The sequence below is a fragment of the Bombus fervidus genome, chromosome 5 (assembly GCF_041682495.2).
Source record: "Bombus fervidus isolate BK054 chromosome 5, iyBomFerv1, whole genome shotgun sequence".
NCBI lineage: Eukaryota > Metazoa > Arthropoda > Insecta > Hymenoptera > Apidae > Bombus > Bombus fervidus.
This window is the reverse complement of record NC_091521.1, coordinates 11,186,777-11,203,392: the sequence shown is the minus strand read 5'-3', so window position 1 is coordinate 11,203,392 and position 16,616 is coordinate 11,186,777. Positions and strand designations below refer to the sequence as shown.

The following is a 16,616-nucleotide window of genomic DNA, read 5'->3' as shown; positions in this document are numbered from 1 at the left end:
CCTAAGTCCCATTGAAAAAACCTGAAGTGAACTAGAAATTCCAAGAAGTCTGTTCAGATTCTGAAGCTGCATCAAAAAATCATTTAATATGCGAAGTACTGCATAGAATCGAATAATAACAAGTGCAGTAATAATTACAACATATTTTCAAATAATAATAATATATTTTCTACAGAATTATTAAGTCATTGTAAAAGTTCGTGCCCGATTTCAATAGATGTCAGCAGATTAATTCTCTCAATGGGATTAGTATTATAATATCGAATATATAATTTCTTTATAGTCTAACATTTCAAACGAGGCAATAATTCTTAAACATTTTGATAATTTCGCAGTGAGTTTCCATGTTTACCTAATTTTTCTTAGTTGGCCCAATATTAATAAATGAAACTGTGGATATCAACAATGCATTCAGTCGCGAATATATCATAACGAATGGATTATAAATCTGATCTGAAGTTTACGGTATTCTGTTGGGACGTGAACATGTTTAATCAAATCTTGAAAAATATAAAAGATGTGCACGTATCGTAAACATTGGTGTCACTGCTCCATAAGGTAGCCTTCCGTGGCGTGTTGGTCTATCGATGAATAAAAATAAAGATATCCACCTTTTGCCTGAATGCCCGTATTTTTAATCAAAGGCCGCGCAGCGAGACGCGGCTTACACTTTCCTCAATTCCGTTGAAAGTGTTCTCGCAAAATAGCCTCGTGACAGAAATAACGCGTTCCCGATAAAAAGCTCGTTGTTACGTTATGTAATAAGACGCACGTGTCTCAACGATGCCGATCTTCTCGCATTGTTATTCGTTTGTCTTTCTTTTTGTGATAAAGCATCGTGTATACGAATCTTGGAACTTTTCTGTGATTTTTGAAAATGTTGAAAATTCAGGCTATCGGATAGTTTCAACATTCTGCAGATAGAAACCTTCACTTTACGTATCTCTTGTGAATAATCGTGGCGTGCATAAATTGTGGAATATTTTTAGTATCTTTGAAACCTGCAAAGTGATTTTTTGCGTGATTAGTCGGACAGTTTCAATATTTCAACCATCATGCAGATTTAGAAACCTCATTTCATTTATTCTCCATCGGCGAGCGTTATGAATATGAACTGAAATTTATATATAAATTGGAATTTTATGCAATTTTTGTCCTATTTCTTAAGTGTTATTTCGATCTTTTGAGTTCTTAGGTAGATAATTTCAATATTTGAGATACTTTACATATTTGGATAGAAGTACTCATTCTACTTCTTTTTTTTTTTTTTTTTTTCAATGATATACGCGACTAAAGACTTAATCGCTTTAAGAATTTAAATGTCAGAAAGTAGAAATGGCGAACTGCTACTTCAACTTGTCGATCAATCGTTAAGGGCCAAGTTTGTAACTCTGTGTAAACTCATCAGATCCTTAACTGAGACTTTTTCATCTTTCGATGGTGCTACTTTATGTGTTCTTCAAAACTTTTAAATGAATCCGAAGTTCAACAAAATCTTTGTCACAAAAATTCTCGAACGTCGCGCAAAAACTTTCTATCACTCGTTTTATTCAAACGTTGCCCCTGATATTAAAATTACTCTGATTATTTGCGCGGCGAATTCCTTTCAACAAGCACTAATTGCTTGTTTAAATTGTCTGCAATTTCACTTGGTGCAAATACAACGCGAGTGCTTTGTATCTCGTACGAAACACAATTATTTGTTAGTAAAATAAGCCATAAAATTGAATATTCGATTTGTGTAAAATAGATAGATATTAGAGTCGTTAAAAAATCATTTAATCGTTCACGCATGAAATGATTTTCGACTGTGCAAAAATCATGCAAGTATTTTATAAGCTATTAAGTTACTGAAATTAAAATCAAATTAAAGATAAATTTCAACAAACAAAATTAAGTAAAATTACTGTAACAAATTATAAATATCGGATCTATCGATCAATGATTGCAACCTTTCAGAAATGCTAAGGAAGTTTCGTAATTTTATAACGATAATTGGAAGCTTTCCATCTCTCGCAATATCGAACTGTTCGATTTTAAACCGTAGTGATTTATTGCTATGATAATAGGATTAAAGAAGGCTCTCTGTCTCGAAATACTTATTTTTTCGTTTTGAATTAATATGAAGAGAAACAATCATATTGACCGTGAAGGCTCTGACGTAAGGGGCACCAACATTGGCGCAAATTTTGGAGCGCAGCTTAAAAATATCCTACTCGAAACAGCTGCGTGGATGGAAAGTTTCTTCGATTCACCAACGACCTGTGAAGTTAGGAAGGGATTCGTGAAAGCTCTCATTGAATACTTTCGATCTTTTTCCAATCGCGAAATTCTTAAAATTATCGGTGTTTTAACATGTCTGTACTTTATTTGACATTCGTCGGTAATTTAAATTAATTTTCTGTCAAAGGAGAAAGCTTCAGTGCAACGAGTTGTTTATTGAAATTACCGTGATATTACAATTTGTAATACAACGTATAAAAAATATGTAAAAACGTATAACATAATGTAACATAATTTTGTAATATATTGTAATTAAATTTCTCTCTACATTTCATAGAATATTCATATTTATGAATATTTCTTCCCTCGGGTAGCTTATATTTGTAATAGAATATTTTCTACTCGATCGGTTCAATTTTCGCTTATATTTCTTTTAGAAGAAACGATGGAAATCCTCATTGGATATTGCAGAAGCTAGTTCAATACTTGCAAGAGTATGTTCGAAATATTTGAATCATTTATTCTATGTATTATTGCGTCTAAATAAATTACGATGCTTTGTAGTTTATATATTAAATAAAATTATATAATATTAAACCAAATGAAAATTAAATATCTTTTTAAGTTCTTAAACAGATGATAACTTGTCTTACTAAAAATAAGGAAAAATATCTTTCACTTCATTGTACGAAATTATTATATATAATGCCAACAAATTGACTATAAAGACTGACTAGAAACAATCTAATGCGCCATAATAATTCTGAATAATTCTAAGTTGCAATAAAAATTCTGTAACAAAGTACAACTTCTTTTAATCTGATACAATAGTTCCATAATAATTCTAGTGACGGAATTATAAAAAATAAAATTCCAATGGAAATAAGGAAAAACATGTTAAGATAGATACACTGTAATTGTTATTAATATAAGACATAATCGTTGGAAAATGATCGTTTATCATACGAAGCTAAAGGGTAAAATACGGAAAGATCGGTTGCGGGCACAGGAACATCAGAAGCGTTTCAAACCAACAATTGTACAATGAAGAGTTTCTAGACCGTTTTGAACACGAGAATCCAGAATAATCCGGAGAATGCGAAGCTAATTAGAGAACGGAATTAATTACTCGCGGAATGGACGTCGACGAAATTGCAACCGAGGACATGCATGTATCTTCCTTGTTTAACTAATGAGGTTGCGTACGCCAACGACAAATTCGTTTGTTGAAATATTCGCGATATCCTTTTGCAGACTGAATGATTATAAATTGTTATTATCTTGATTACGACATTAACATATGTAGCAAAGATTTTATGAATGAAGCTCGTTTAGAGTAGTGTCCTGTATTCTCTGTGATTATCTTCCTACGTTTGGGAGCTTTCTGCAACGTGGCGCGAACATTTTCATTTTTCAGCGTTTCGTTGCTCGGTGAAAAAAGTGTCTGCTCGAAAGTTGGCAGTTCTAACGCATTACGGTTCAAAGAATTCCCTTGTTTTGACAAATAAATGTTTTCGTTGTTCGTTGCCATCGAATTGATGCATGGTATGCGTTAATTGGAGTTTTTGGTATTGTGAAAATAAACAGAGGGTTGAGATTTCTTCTTTGAAAGGAAAGAACTGCAGGTTTGGCTAAGATAAAAGGAAAGAAAAGAAGATTGAGAATTAATTCAGTTGATTAATACTACGCTTTAGTTAATTAGTACTTTATATTAAATATAATTCGACCAAGATCAGATAATTCTTTCATGAAATATGTTATCACGATTTGACTGAAATCTTAATTCTAGCTAAATTAGAATTTTTGTTATTTCTTTTGCCAGAACTTCCTTTATTTCAAATTAGTATTAAGTAAAATCCATCCAGCAGTAGAAAATTTGTTATTTCTTTTGCCAGAACTTCCTTTATTTCAAATTAGTATTAAGTAGAATCCATCCAGCAGTAGAAAATGTAATTTAATATAATTCCATTTCACAATTCAGTTTAATTTAAATTGAAAACACAGTTGTTAATGCAAAGCAAAGTAGATGAGTTCAACGTAATTTGATGTGAAACAAGATTTTGTTCGTATGTATTGAAACTTTAAATATCAAATATTCATGTAATTAATAACTTAATCTTAATCAAATTCTGTATGATTCATTCTTCGTGATATAAGTCAAGTTTCTTCATTAAATAATTTTCTAATTAACTTTTATCATAATAATGTGAAAATATTGTATGCAAAATTGTTTAGCTTTTTGCTACTATTGCCGAATTCTGTTCGCTTGTCTTTTGCACTGATAGAGAAAAACATAGAAAATTAATTTGTTTAATTGAAGAATAGAGTTACAACATATTCGGCAATTAAATTTCCGCAATCATTGCCCTAACGAAAAAATAGCATTCTTCTGACTTAGTCAGCTGTAGAATGCAATTTGATACAACCAGTGTCACTGACAACCCTAATTGTTTTTCTACTTCTCCATACGCGTTGTAGTAAAACAATTAAATCATTGATTCGCGTAGAAACTCACTGAATATTAAAACGAATTAGATATTCAAACCAGCTAACTAGATTTTTCTAATTACTATCGATCGATCAATGACATTTACCATTCTCCATTTTTTAATTTCCGAACAAAATTTATAAACAGTTTGTCTATTGCCAATTATGTAAAACATTTGATCGTCAGTGGAATAATGTATGAAATGAAAACAAATTTCAGTAAAGAGATATCTTCCATTAGGATATTAGACCTAATTTTATATAAAATGAATAGAGTGTACAGGATTGTCTTGTCTTTGTAAAAAAATATATTTTTCACAAATATGTATGTATTGATAGCTGTGCAAATTTCGTAGCTTTCGTAGTTTTATTTTCCACTATAATATTCTCTAACATTAAGCATTATATTCTTATTAGAGCATAGATATATTGGTCGATTATACTCTAATAAGTCATTACTTTTCATTGTATTTTGTTAAAAACATCCATCATACTGTAATGAGTATAATGAAAAACATAAAAATCGAACATTTTCATTCGTATACTATTCCTTCTATTTTTATGTCTCGCTGTTATTCGCAAGTAGCTATAAACAGCCAGCCAACCGTATTTTTTATGATTTGAAGCAGTGAATTTGGAAACTGTATTACGGGACGAGCATATGTTGCATTATATTTTCCATTAGACACACCAACGCAATTTTTAAATTTACTTCTTTGAATCTGAATTAAATAATTAAAGAAAAATGAAAGAAAATTCTAGTAGAAGTAATAAAAATTCGAAATTTTCCGCAAGCCAGTATATTTTATACGATACAAAATCTCATGATATGATTAGTTAGCTGCACGCTAAATTTCAAAAGCGACGCTTTACATCCGCGACGTAAGCTCGTCTCCATCTGGCGGCCTCACCGGAAAAACTCTCGAGCTTTCAAGTTCCCGCGTAAGCTTTCAACTGGTGTTGCCATCTGGACGAATCTCAACGAACCGGTTTTATGTTTATAAATAATCCATTTTACAGCTGAATAGTTGCTCCGTGGTTTAACGTCGATCGTCCATTGGCCTCGTAAATTCACATAAAAATTCATTCTCATGGGACTTGTCTCTCGAATGTTCGAATCTTGAGCATATTAACTTGATGTCAGGACCAGAACCCTCGGTTCCTTGACTTTGTTCAAGCAGAGTCTACTGTGCTTTGTTAAATTGGTTGTTTGCTTTTCTTCTGCTTGAATTAGAAAGATGAACTCTCTGGATCTATGGAGAACATCTTTATGGGGCCTGTTGAGTAACATATAGGGTACATTGCAAGGGAATTTCTTGAATCCTACTGAAAGAGTAAACAAAAATTGAAGTGAATTTTATTTTATTCTTTACGTTTTGCAATTTCGAATAGCTGGAAATAATTATTTTGTCTTCTCGATAAAAAGCCATTGTATAGATTTGCATAATTTATTCAATTTTTACATTTCGATTTTAACGATTCCTACTTTACTAAATTCTAGCAAGTTTACATACGAAATGTAGAAAAATTGAATTAACAAAAATGGACCTACGATATTAATACATCTACAAAGATAAAAATATTTATTGACGGGAGGAAGATTTAGGAAATAAATACAATAAAATCAGAGTTTTCACGTGTTAAAATCTAATATAAGAAATTCGAGTATAATCAGATTCGTTCGAAAACGGATGATATCTCGGCCCAATATCTTATTGTTACTAAACACGAGCAAATCCATTATAAATTTAATTAACAAAAATTAAGTCATCGTTTGAGAAGAATGCCACTTCTCTTATCTGTTCACCTAGCTGTCTTTATTCCTTTCAAACTGCTAGATCGAATATAGAGGTATTTACGTACAACTATTTTCTGTCGCAATTGCCAAAGAAGCTTCACACGATTTACGAAGAGGATTTGCACTTGGCTAGCTTCGTCTCGTAATTTCGCTGGTTTTCTTCCAGACCATCGTTTCCGGAATATCGTGGTGGCGTCGTCGCAACGACTTTCAAATCAGGTTACGGATGAAAAATATCGCCTTCTGCAATGCAAATTCGTTGTAAATATCAAAACGAGTCACAAGCTTAAGTTTCTGTACAATTCGTGCAAATTGCCTGTAAGGAATTTTTGAAGTCAACGCTACTATGTTTCACTGTTAGAATCTATCCTCCTGATAATCGTGCTTTTCAGAAGCCAAACTTTGCTTTTCGTAAATTTCTCATCTTGAAAATTATCTAGGTTCGCGATTAACATTCTTGAAAAATAAATATTCTGATCGAACGAGTTTATTTAGGCAGATGGCATAATAATAATGCATAGTAAATTAAGCATATTCAAAGCAATAATATTTTCCTAAGGAAATCGCTTCTCTCTGTTTTTCAATGTTCCAATTGATCACTGTGGCTTTTGAATGGATTAATTAATGGTTCTTCGAGTATTAGTTAACGGGTAAAGGTAAACGATATAAGCTGCATAAGAATTTATAGATTCTCATCTAGTGTTTACCTTGGTGAACGATCAAAGGAAATTGTACGGATTATTTTTAACTTGCTACCAAAAATAGACGTTCTCGTGGAAGGAAACCGGAGAAAACGATTCTATAAATCTATTTTATCGGTTTATAATAAAAATCTACTTTATTTTTATTTAGACGAGATTTTTATATATATTGATTTATGTTTAGTAGATTCATATTGCAGAAAACGAAAACGATTTGGAGAATCTACTTTATTACGCTCTAAATCAATATTTTTATCTTCGTCGAGATTCGTGTTATTCGCAAAATTATGCAACTCCATGAACGTCGTAGACTACACTATTTTACGTGAATTAAAATCTCGCTTATTGTGTCTTGGACTTTCAATATATCAGCGTTGAATTTTGTAACCTAGAAATCTTTAGAAAAGAAGAAAAAAAAAGGGTGTGTGCTGCGAGAGATCGGAGATTTATTCGCACGTGACGTTCATAAAGTTCGAAATAACTTTCGAACATTTATTTTTGTCTATATAGTATACTTATGTTTCTTCTTTTTATTCAAACTTCAAAATATTACGTGGACGCGTCCTCGTTTGAAGAAATCGCGAAGAAATCTAAAATACAGTTAAATCCAAACGCATATTATTCGTTTGAAATGAAACCGAGATAAGATTCGCCGTTATGAAGTACAAAAGACAGAAATCTGGAGTTTAAGACGATAAAAGACGCGAATTTACAAAATCACCGAGCAGATGAATAAAGGCGTGTCGTTGTATGCGTAGTTCAAAAGAGAGATGGTATAAGCCGCTGAGAAGGTGAAAATAAAAATCTCAGCCATTAAACCCGAAGAAAGGGTAACTCGACTAACGCAGAAAGAAAGCTTGAAAAGTAAGAAAATGGAAACGTACGAAGGGAGGATTCAGCGAAGCGAGAGAGGTCAGAGACGTGTCGAGTCAGAAAATAGATGAGACACGAAACAGAATTTTCCGCGGCAAAGTCCAGACAAAAAGGAACGAAGAAAATTGACGTACGTTGTTGGCATCATAGAGTCGTAGAGGAAATAAGATATATCTAATAAACAGAAAGAAAATTTCATGAGTCGATGCCGCGAAGTCTTTCGTTGTTTATCTGTCTTCCTATCTATTTCTTAAATTTGATTTCAAAAATTTCTACATTCCACTTTCCTATCGCTTACGTTCGTACCTTTTTGACTTGATAATCAGAATAATTTCAATCGGTTTCTCAATCGAAGCTCGAGAGCATACGCTGTAAAATAGAAGTAGGTTAATTTCCATATGCACTCACGAAACTAAATAGATTCTAACAATAAGTGAAATTTCATGCTTGAATTTCTATTCTCCGGATTCTTATTTTTATTGGAAAAAGATGCAAGTAATTGCAACGGTCGTATAATGTATTAGAGGTATGGACAAGTTGACATTTTGCAAACTTAGTGTGATAAAAGACAAAGGTTAGACACAAAGGATCCAGTTTATCTATGGAAGGTTACAAATATTGTTCGTCTTTGATATTTTTCTTTTTCATAAAGTCAGAATGGGATATATCTACAATCTACTCGATCCCATATCTGTAGTGAAGATATTGGATATTGAAGATGATTGGAAGACGAAATAAGTGACTTTTGTGCGGAGAGCTAAACGAGTTTGGCTCGCGATGTGAAGTTTCCTATCGCGATGACATCGATGCATCAATACCTTGTTAGTAATTGATTTGTTAGACGCTGAACAATATGAGATATATTCTTTCGCATTATTCTCCTATGTTTTTGAGCAGGAAAATAATCTAATACTTTAAGAGTTTCTGATGCGCGAACGGGTTACTAGTGGTAATCAATAAACGATATAACTATAATTTTATTCAGAAAGTATTAATGACGTAGTCAGTGAATTACGGCAGGGAATAAAAAATTCAATTAGAAGAAAACTGTTTCATGAATATGCAAGTAATACTACATGGACGAAACTACGTTTTAATAATTAACCATTTTATCACCGTTACTACTAATTATTGTGGAACGTATTTTAATTAAAACACCGTTAACACTTAGTAATGCAATTATAAAATTTTCATACGTACGATTACATGATATTAAAACGCGAAATATCATCGCATCTATTTCCATCAATTCTCTGTTTTATTTTTTCTTTACGTGACGACAATTCTAGTAGGATTTTTATTATAATACGCTTTTTTTAGATGCGACCAAAAATAACTGAGGTTAAGTGATAATATTTTTGTGCGGAAATCGTAATATTTCGTTGCGGATGGAAGAATGTTGTACCTGTTTATTTAAGACGTTCATATACAAATCGATAGTACTTGTATTTTTATTTTTATATTCGTCCCGTTGACCTATAATTATTATGATGTCAGGCTATGAATATTTATCGTTGCGGTAAGCGAATTTTTTCTTAAAGAAAGGATCGAAATAAAGAACAATAAAAATAGTGCATAAATTAATGTATAAAGTACGTTTGAAACAGATTAAATAAGAGATTCGCAAGTAAGGTATTTCCAAGGTATTTGCTATAGTAGCGTAAATTTCTGCGAACTACCCTACTACAACATGTTATTCCTCTCCCATAAAACATGACTCGAAAAATTCAAATAAAAAATTACAACTGCCGAAACGTTTATATCAAACCAAGAATTCTCTTCCTCAAGAATTATAAAATTGAATCAATAATGTCGACTGAGTCGTTCAAAAAATAGAAGACCATTATTACGGCTGATGTTATAAATAGTCAATTAGAAGAAAAATTTGACCAATCACCGAGAATTCAGATTTCAACAAACGATACCATTTTCATCATTCAAACCATCGTACAAAACATTTAAATAAACTAGTCTTCTCCAAAGACTATAGAATTCAGCCGATGCTTTCACTCCATTCAAGTCGTTGATACGCCCATAAGCAATTAATTAAAACAGACAAACAAAAATTGTTTCTTCCTTTATTCTTCGTTTACGTATCACAAAAAAAAGATAGAAAAGGAAAACGATTTCAATAAACTATACTATTTTCCTTGTGAAGGCGCTCGTCCAACAATTTCACTCGGTCCCTGGCCGACAAAAGGCTGCCTTTCAGAGAACGAACGCATATAATGGCCATAAATTCGATGACGGCGCGTTGCGATCGTAAACGACGTCGATGTCTTATGAGTTCATTCACGTTGCCGCTGCTGTCAACGAGCCAGTTCCACACAGGAATCCGATTTACGAACGCGTAACGTCGATATTTGATTTATTCGGCCGGATCCGCGTGGCCGAAATAGAGATCCGCGTTCTCCATTATTCTTTACGCGTTTCGATGTGCGTCACCGCCCCACCTTGCTTCACTGTTTGTTTCGTTTTTCAACCCCGGACGGCGCGAGCCTTTGTCCGCGAGCGAAGCTCGCAATCAACGCCCTTTGTCTCCCTTAAACTCGACCGGCGTTGAAAACTCGACGTGTCGCGCTCGATGAGAACCATCGGCCGTTTTCAGTGATAAATTCCGATCGAAATTCATCGCGGGACAGTGCCGCCTATACGGATTGTATACGAGGGTGGAAATTGATTTGCGCGCCAGGGGTTGATTGTAAGTAAAAGAAAAATGCAGTAATTGGTCACGTTTGAAACGATAGAGAGACGCGGCTGATGGCCGCTGTGCTTTCGAAGCATCGTGCGTTTGTGTAATTTGCGTGGTATGGATCACTCTTTTTTAGTAATTTTCAAAGGGGATGGAATTGTATGGTAGGAGTTTTTTGCGACAGGTCGAGCGAAAATGAAATTATCGACGAAAATCGGACCTGATTATTTCGACTCGATTTATTAGAGATTTTTACTTCACAGGTTTAAGCTGCAGTTTGGAATTTAAAGAAAGGAGGTGAGGAAATTTGTCGTTTATGAACAAATATTTGTAATAATGTCAAGCTTATAAATATGCATCTAAAACCACAATACGCTCTTTATAAAATCACAGAATCGATCGAACAAAATCTCGACAATGAGTTTCGTTCGATAATCCCTTGACATTGTACGTTTCATCCTCGAATCCATCCTCGAGAGTGGCAGCGTCTGAGGGGTAGTCGCGTAGCTCTTCGTCGTGTATCGTCGTCACGAGACGTCGTGGTGGCCATCGTCGTCCTAATTATACGTGTTTCTCCGTATTTCTGGAATTAGACTGAGGATGGGGCGCGGTGCGGCTGACTCTCTCGCGGTAAAGCGGAGGCGTGCTTCTGAAGCTCAGTCGCGCGTGATCCACCTCGAATCGCGCATTCATCCTGTACGAAGAAGCTACTTTCGTGAACAACTTCGTCGCGCCTTCGCAGCAATCAGGATCGTCCGATGGGGCGTCCACGTAGGTATCGATCCGTGCCCCGAGTACCGATCGATCGTCGATCCTTCTGATCGAGGAACCTTCTCGTCTTCGTCCTTTACGCTCCTAATATCGCAATATTAGAATTTCCTTTCTGTTTCTAATATTTTCTATTATTTTCACTTACACTCGTATAAATATTTCTTCTATGTGATAAAATTAAATTACTATAAAATTAGAGTTCTATGTTAGATATAGAGTTTAATAACTGAATAAAATATTTGTAATAAATATAACGGATCTTTGGATAAAAAGATGAACGTGAAAGTGGCTGAAAATAAAAATAGAAATTAGGTTTGAAGAAAGTATCAAGTTAGAGTACTTGGAACAGAGTCTACAGAAATCTCAGATATTTTAGAGGTGTTCCTCGATCACGCTATCGATATCTACGAGGGAGTCAACCGCTGAGAGATATCCGTTCGAGAAGCAAGACCGTTCGAGTGCGTATCGTGATTCAGTGAGAGGGTTACAATCTTTCTTCTCCGCACGATCGTTGACCAACGCGATCTCAGTGTAGTTTAAGTTGTGAAACGCGAAGAGGATCGCAAACAGTCGCCATGGCAACCACGCAAGTCTTCCAGGACTGGGACTCACCCCATGATACCATCAGCTCTATGACCAGGTCAAGCACTCGTAAAACTACCACCACTACTACCACCAGGCGAGAGGTAAGATTATTTTGGGTCAAAATAGTGATGACAAAAATGAGAGTGATAAGAATTATAGCTAGAGATAAGGATTGCACGATAAAATTATGCGTTAATTCCATTTTCCATTGATGCACGGTTCGTATTCGATAGAGGATAGTTTTGGATCGTAGAGTGGGTTAGCTGTGAATTTATTTAAAACGCAGAGTAAGTTTGGATGCTGGTAAGCCAGCTGTTTACCGTTGCATGCGTGTTTCTGGTTAACTAGACGATGTAGGCTGTTATGTAGGTAGAAATTGTGAGCGCAGTTTTCTGCAGTTTCGCAACAACTGAAACTAGGTCTTGTGATGGTTTCTGGAGACGATTGTTTTAGAGATAGGAGACCTATGTTAGATATCGTTAAGATAAACATTAATTATGCATGAGTAAAATTATAAGTTTAGAAGCTTCTTCACTTTCGTTGCAAAAAACGGTACTTCTAACGCCAATTATTAGATTCTACGATGTGCTACAATCACATAAATTTTAGAATGAATTCTGAAATGACTAATTAAAATACTGTAAGCTTGGAAACTTCGAGAAATAGTAAATTTAGTGAATTTAATGAAAGAATTTCGTGTAGAAGCTAGTATATAATTCTTTATAAGGAGTTGTTTTTTCTTTCTGGAGTTTGATAAAACAAACCTAGATTGCCTGCGAAGCACGAAAATATATGTTTTCCTGTAGAGGATTAAATTATCGCGTGTGGATTGGCTATAAGCGATATCCTCGGAACCTGCAAGGCATGCACAAAATCCAAATCGATGTTATGCCGCGTGAGTGCAGCCTAAAATTAGAAGCATCCGCGATCAAACACAGCTAATCTGATTCTCGGAAAATTTCAAGTAACATTGCACGATTTTCGTACGACACATCATCTCGTTCTGACAGTTTTGTCGGAAAATTGTACGAGCGGGCAGCGTTTAACGTTACATAATTCCGCCTGCTGATATGATCCAACAAATTAAACTCGAAACATACTGCAGTCGGATTGCCTAAAACGTAGCATGAAAATAGCGTTCGCTTCTGCCTGTTGGTCACGATACGAGCAAGCACAGATTAGCTTCCGGTTTCTGTCTCGACCTCGAACATTTTCCACGAGGAAGAAACATCGAGTGGTGCACTCTTCATCTTCTCGTAAAATACGCGATTGTCGTTGTTGATGGATGACTGTCTGACCAGCAGTCCAAGCATAACATTGCGTTTACGTGAAAACCAGACGACCGAGAGAAATTTTTAGAGGAGTGGGTGGTATGAGAGAAATTGGCTCTAAAAATCTTTCTATGAGGATGTAGCTAAGATTAATTTTTTTTTCAATTAATATTTTTTGTTTGAGCTACTCTTGAGATATTAAAATATGTACATTGTATGAACCCGAAGGAAAGTTAGACTGTCAAAGAATTTTATGTGAATCAATGTAGAATAGAAATTAGTTGTATTTTATAGGCGGTTTTTTATAATGTACACTATGATGGAATCTATACTGTTGTTATTTCTTTTTATTCTTGAAGAAAAAATTGCTATTTTCAGGTGGAAGATGTTATTTTTCCATTTTCTTTGTTACGATAAGTTTCTTGTTTCCTTCCATTTGAAGCTTTCGTATAGTTATACCAAGCTTACCTTTTTTCACTACTATATTCATTTTTTACAATTCCTTGCGATTTTATTATAATATTTCATTTCCTGCAATACCCGAAGGGCATAAATCATGTGTGCATGTTGTTCCAAGTGAATCTGTAGAAACAACCTCGATGTACTAAGAACATTATTAAATATAGTTATTAAATTCAATATAACGAAAATGGAGTATAGACTTTCAGAGAAGATTCTAGTTTGAACAATCAAGAAATAAACCATTTTTAAATTCTACCTAAAAAACGGTGGAAAGTACAAAATACGGAGCGTCTTGTACAAGTGTGTGTTTAATATCGTTCCCTCTACTCGATCGTTTATGAAACAGCCAAATTTATTTGCGCCGTCCCGAGGAGTTTTAATTAACAATATCTCATTCTGCATCAAAAAGTATCTCATCGAAGCGATGGATTTATACATTTCCTCTGCTCTATTTATTTGTTTGTAGTTTCAGCATCGCTATATATACTGCACACGACTGTCTAGAAAATAAAGTCGTTATAATTATAACAATACAACCGTGACCGAACAATTCGCACAATTATTTGCGTAACTTAACCGAGCTTTTGGAAGCAGTGTTCTCTGCGAGGCTCCTGCGTACATAGGAGCGTTGCCAGGACCCAAGGCCGATCTGCCTCCCCGACTAAAATTGTGATAAACACCCGTGAAAATCGTGAACACGATGAGTAATCTCGTCTCTGCTGGCCGTCTGCTTTTTTATATATTTTCCGCCGCTTATAGTCCATTTCCACGAAGACTGAAAGATATAAAAAATTCTAACGAATTTCGTGTGAAATGTCTTATCAATATTTCGAGAAACACATTTTCTTGCAATTATCCGTTACTCGTAATATACAGTGGCACGCAAAAGTTATCAGTCAGGTAAATGTTCACTTCATATGTACGTTAAGGAATTTTTGTACCAATGTGTCTTGTAATATTAGTAAGAATTTTAACGTTGCTATTATTAATTTTAATATCAAAGAAACACATAATTATAGAACTATTTTTCCAATGTGTTAGTTTATTTTAGTTGTCAATCTAGAAATTCTTTCAGATATCAATTTTGGAATATACATATGCGAAACGAAATATTTATCTGATCAGACACTTTTACACATCATTGTATATTCGAGAACATATATCCCTCAGGAATAGAAGCTTGGATAACATTTTATAAACATGTTAAACACGAAAGGTAGCAGCTAAGATAGATATACGTTTGTTTATATAATTTTATATTTTTTAAATTCTAATTTGAACTGAAACAAGCTCGAAATATTTGGTATAGGAAAGTCACTATTACTTAATACACGGTGAACAGGCAAAATCTAATATGAAATGTTATTATTCGCACGATGATTGGGTTTGGATTTTCCTTGCGTGATGATTTGTTTATTAAACGATGTTCATACGTCTATTGGTAAATTCAATCACATTATTTCAAGATTTCGTCATGCGTAGTTTATATTTGAAGAAAACAATGAAATTAGGAAAGAAATCGATGTTGTTCGTAAGAGCAGGTATCAACAAATTTAATGTGCGATTAATTAGAGTGATCTTGTTTTGTAATTACAGAAAAGATCCTAATGCATCTGGTTGATGTATAAAAAATTCAAACACCTCGGTATTAATATAGATTTTGATTTCATTACAATGCTGTATAGAATGTCTTAATTCAATTTTTTAATGCATTTTTTGATTAACAGTTGTGTGTAACAATAAATTATATCTTTTGTTGTACATTTTGTATGAAAGAGAAATCAGCAGCTTAAATAGAAATTTCACATAGAGGAGTTTATTTTGTATTTTGCATAATGCGCATAAAACAATGACATAATTACACCAAAAATAAATGTGTAAATAAGGAATCAGGTGCAATAATAGAAAGTTTGTCAAGGATTTTGCAAGAATTACTATTTATGATACATTTAAGACATTATTCGACAGTGTACGTACATCATATGCTTTCTATGTGTCTTCCAAGCATGTTTGTATTATCGTTGCCAATTTCGAGGTCAATTTTAAACGACATCATAAATAAATATTATTAATGTTGTTGGATGGTGTGCACAGTAATTTAATGATAATGATAGATCGGAATTCGGAGCAGTGGAACGATGCCATTGTTGGTTAGGCATGCGGGCATATGATTTTTAGAATGTCACAGTCGTCGACGTGAAAATGTTAGTCACCGGAGGACAGGTCTTAATTTATATTAGCGTTGTTTGAAAATATTTGTTGTTAATATTATACGATATCGCGGATGATAATTTCTTGAAGGAAATTTAGCAAAATGCTGCAGAATTTTTCAAAAATTTGGTTTTCGCGCCTTCTATGACAGTACGTTCGTATTAGTACATAACTGTGAACAATTTTGGGATATCAATTGATACTGCTTCTAGTTTTTAAACGATAATTCGTTCGTCGAAAATTTACGAGCAGGACGAGTTCAATTCTCAGATGAGATTTTACTTTCCAGACGAAGATATACGCGTAATAAAATAATATACATAAATGAATTATGTATGAAACGTAAGAAATATATGAATACTTTTTAATAACAATTTAGTTTGTAATACCACGAAATACTGTTTCACTCAAACTTAACAAATCAACAATCTTCTATCGTAGCATCTACCGACTACTATGTCTAAAGAAACTATGTTTAAAGAAAGATATACGCGTCCTTACTTTTCATTTTTAGTCGCTGGACAAATAAATCTTCCGTTTTT

At 33.9% G+C, this 16,616-nt stretch overlaps 1 protein-coding gene across 12 annotated transcripts in view; it reads left to right on the top strand.

Moving 5' to 3' along the window:
* The window catches only part of Tmod (tropomodulin), a 114,951-nt gene that overhangs the window by 24,058 nt on the left and 74,277 nt on the right, over positions 1-16,616 (top strand). The window contains exons 1-2 of one of the 12 annotated variants that reach the window (XM_072004005.1): positions 11,428-11,545; positions 11,922-12,231. The exons of the other annotated variants lie outside the window; for them this stretch is intronic. Coding sequence (XP_071860106.1) covers positions 12,121-12,231 — 111 coding nt within the window. The 5' untranslated portion in view covers positions 11,428-11,545; positions 11,922-12,120. Of the gene's footprint in view, positions 1-11,427; positions 11,546-11,921; positions 12,232-16,616 lie in introns of those variants that run through there. 12 annotated transcript variants of the gene reach the window in all.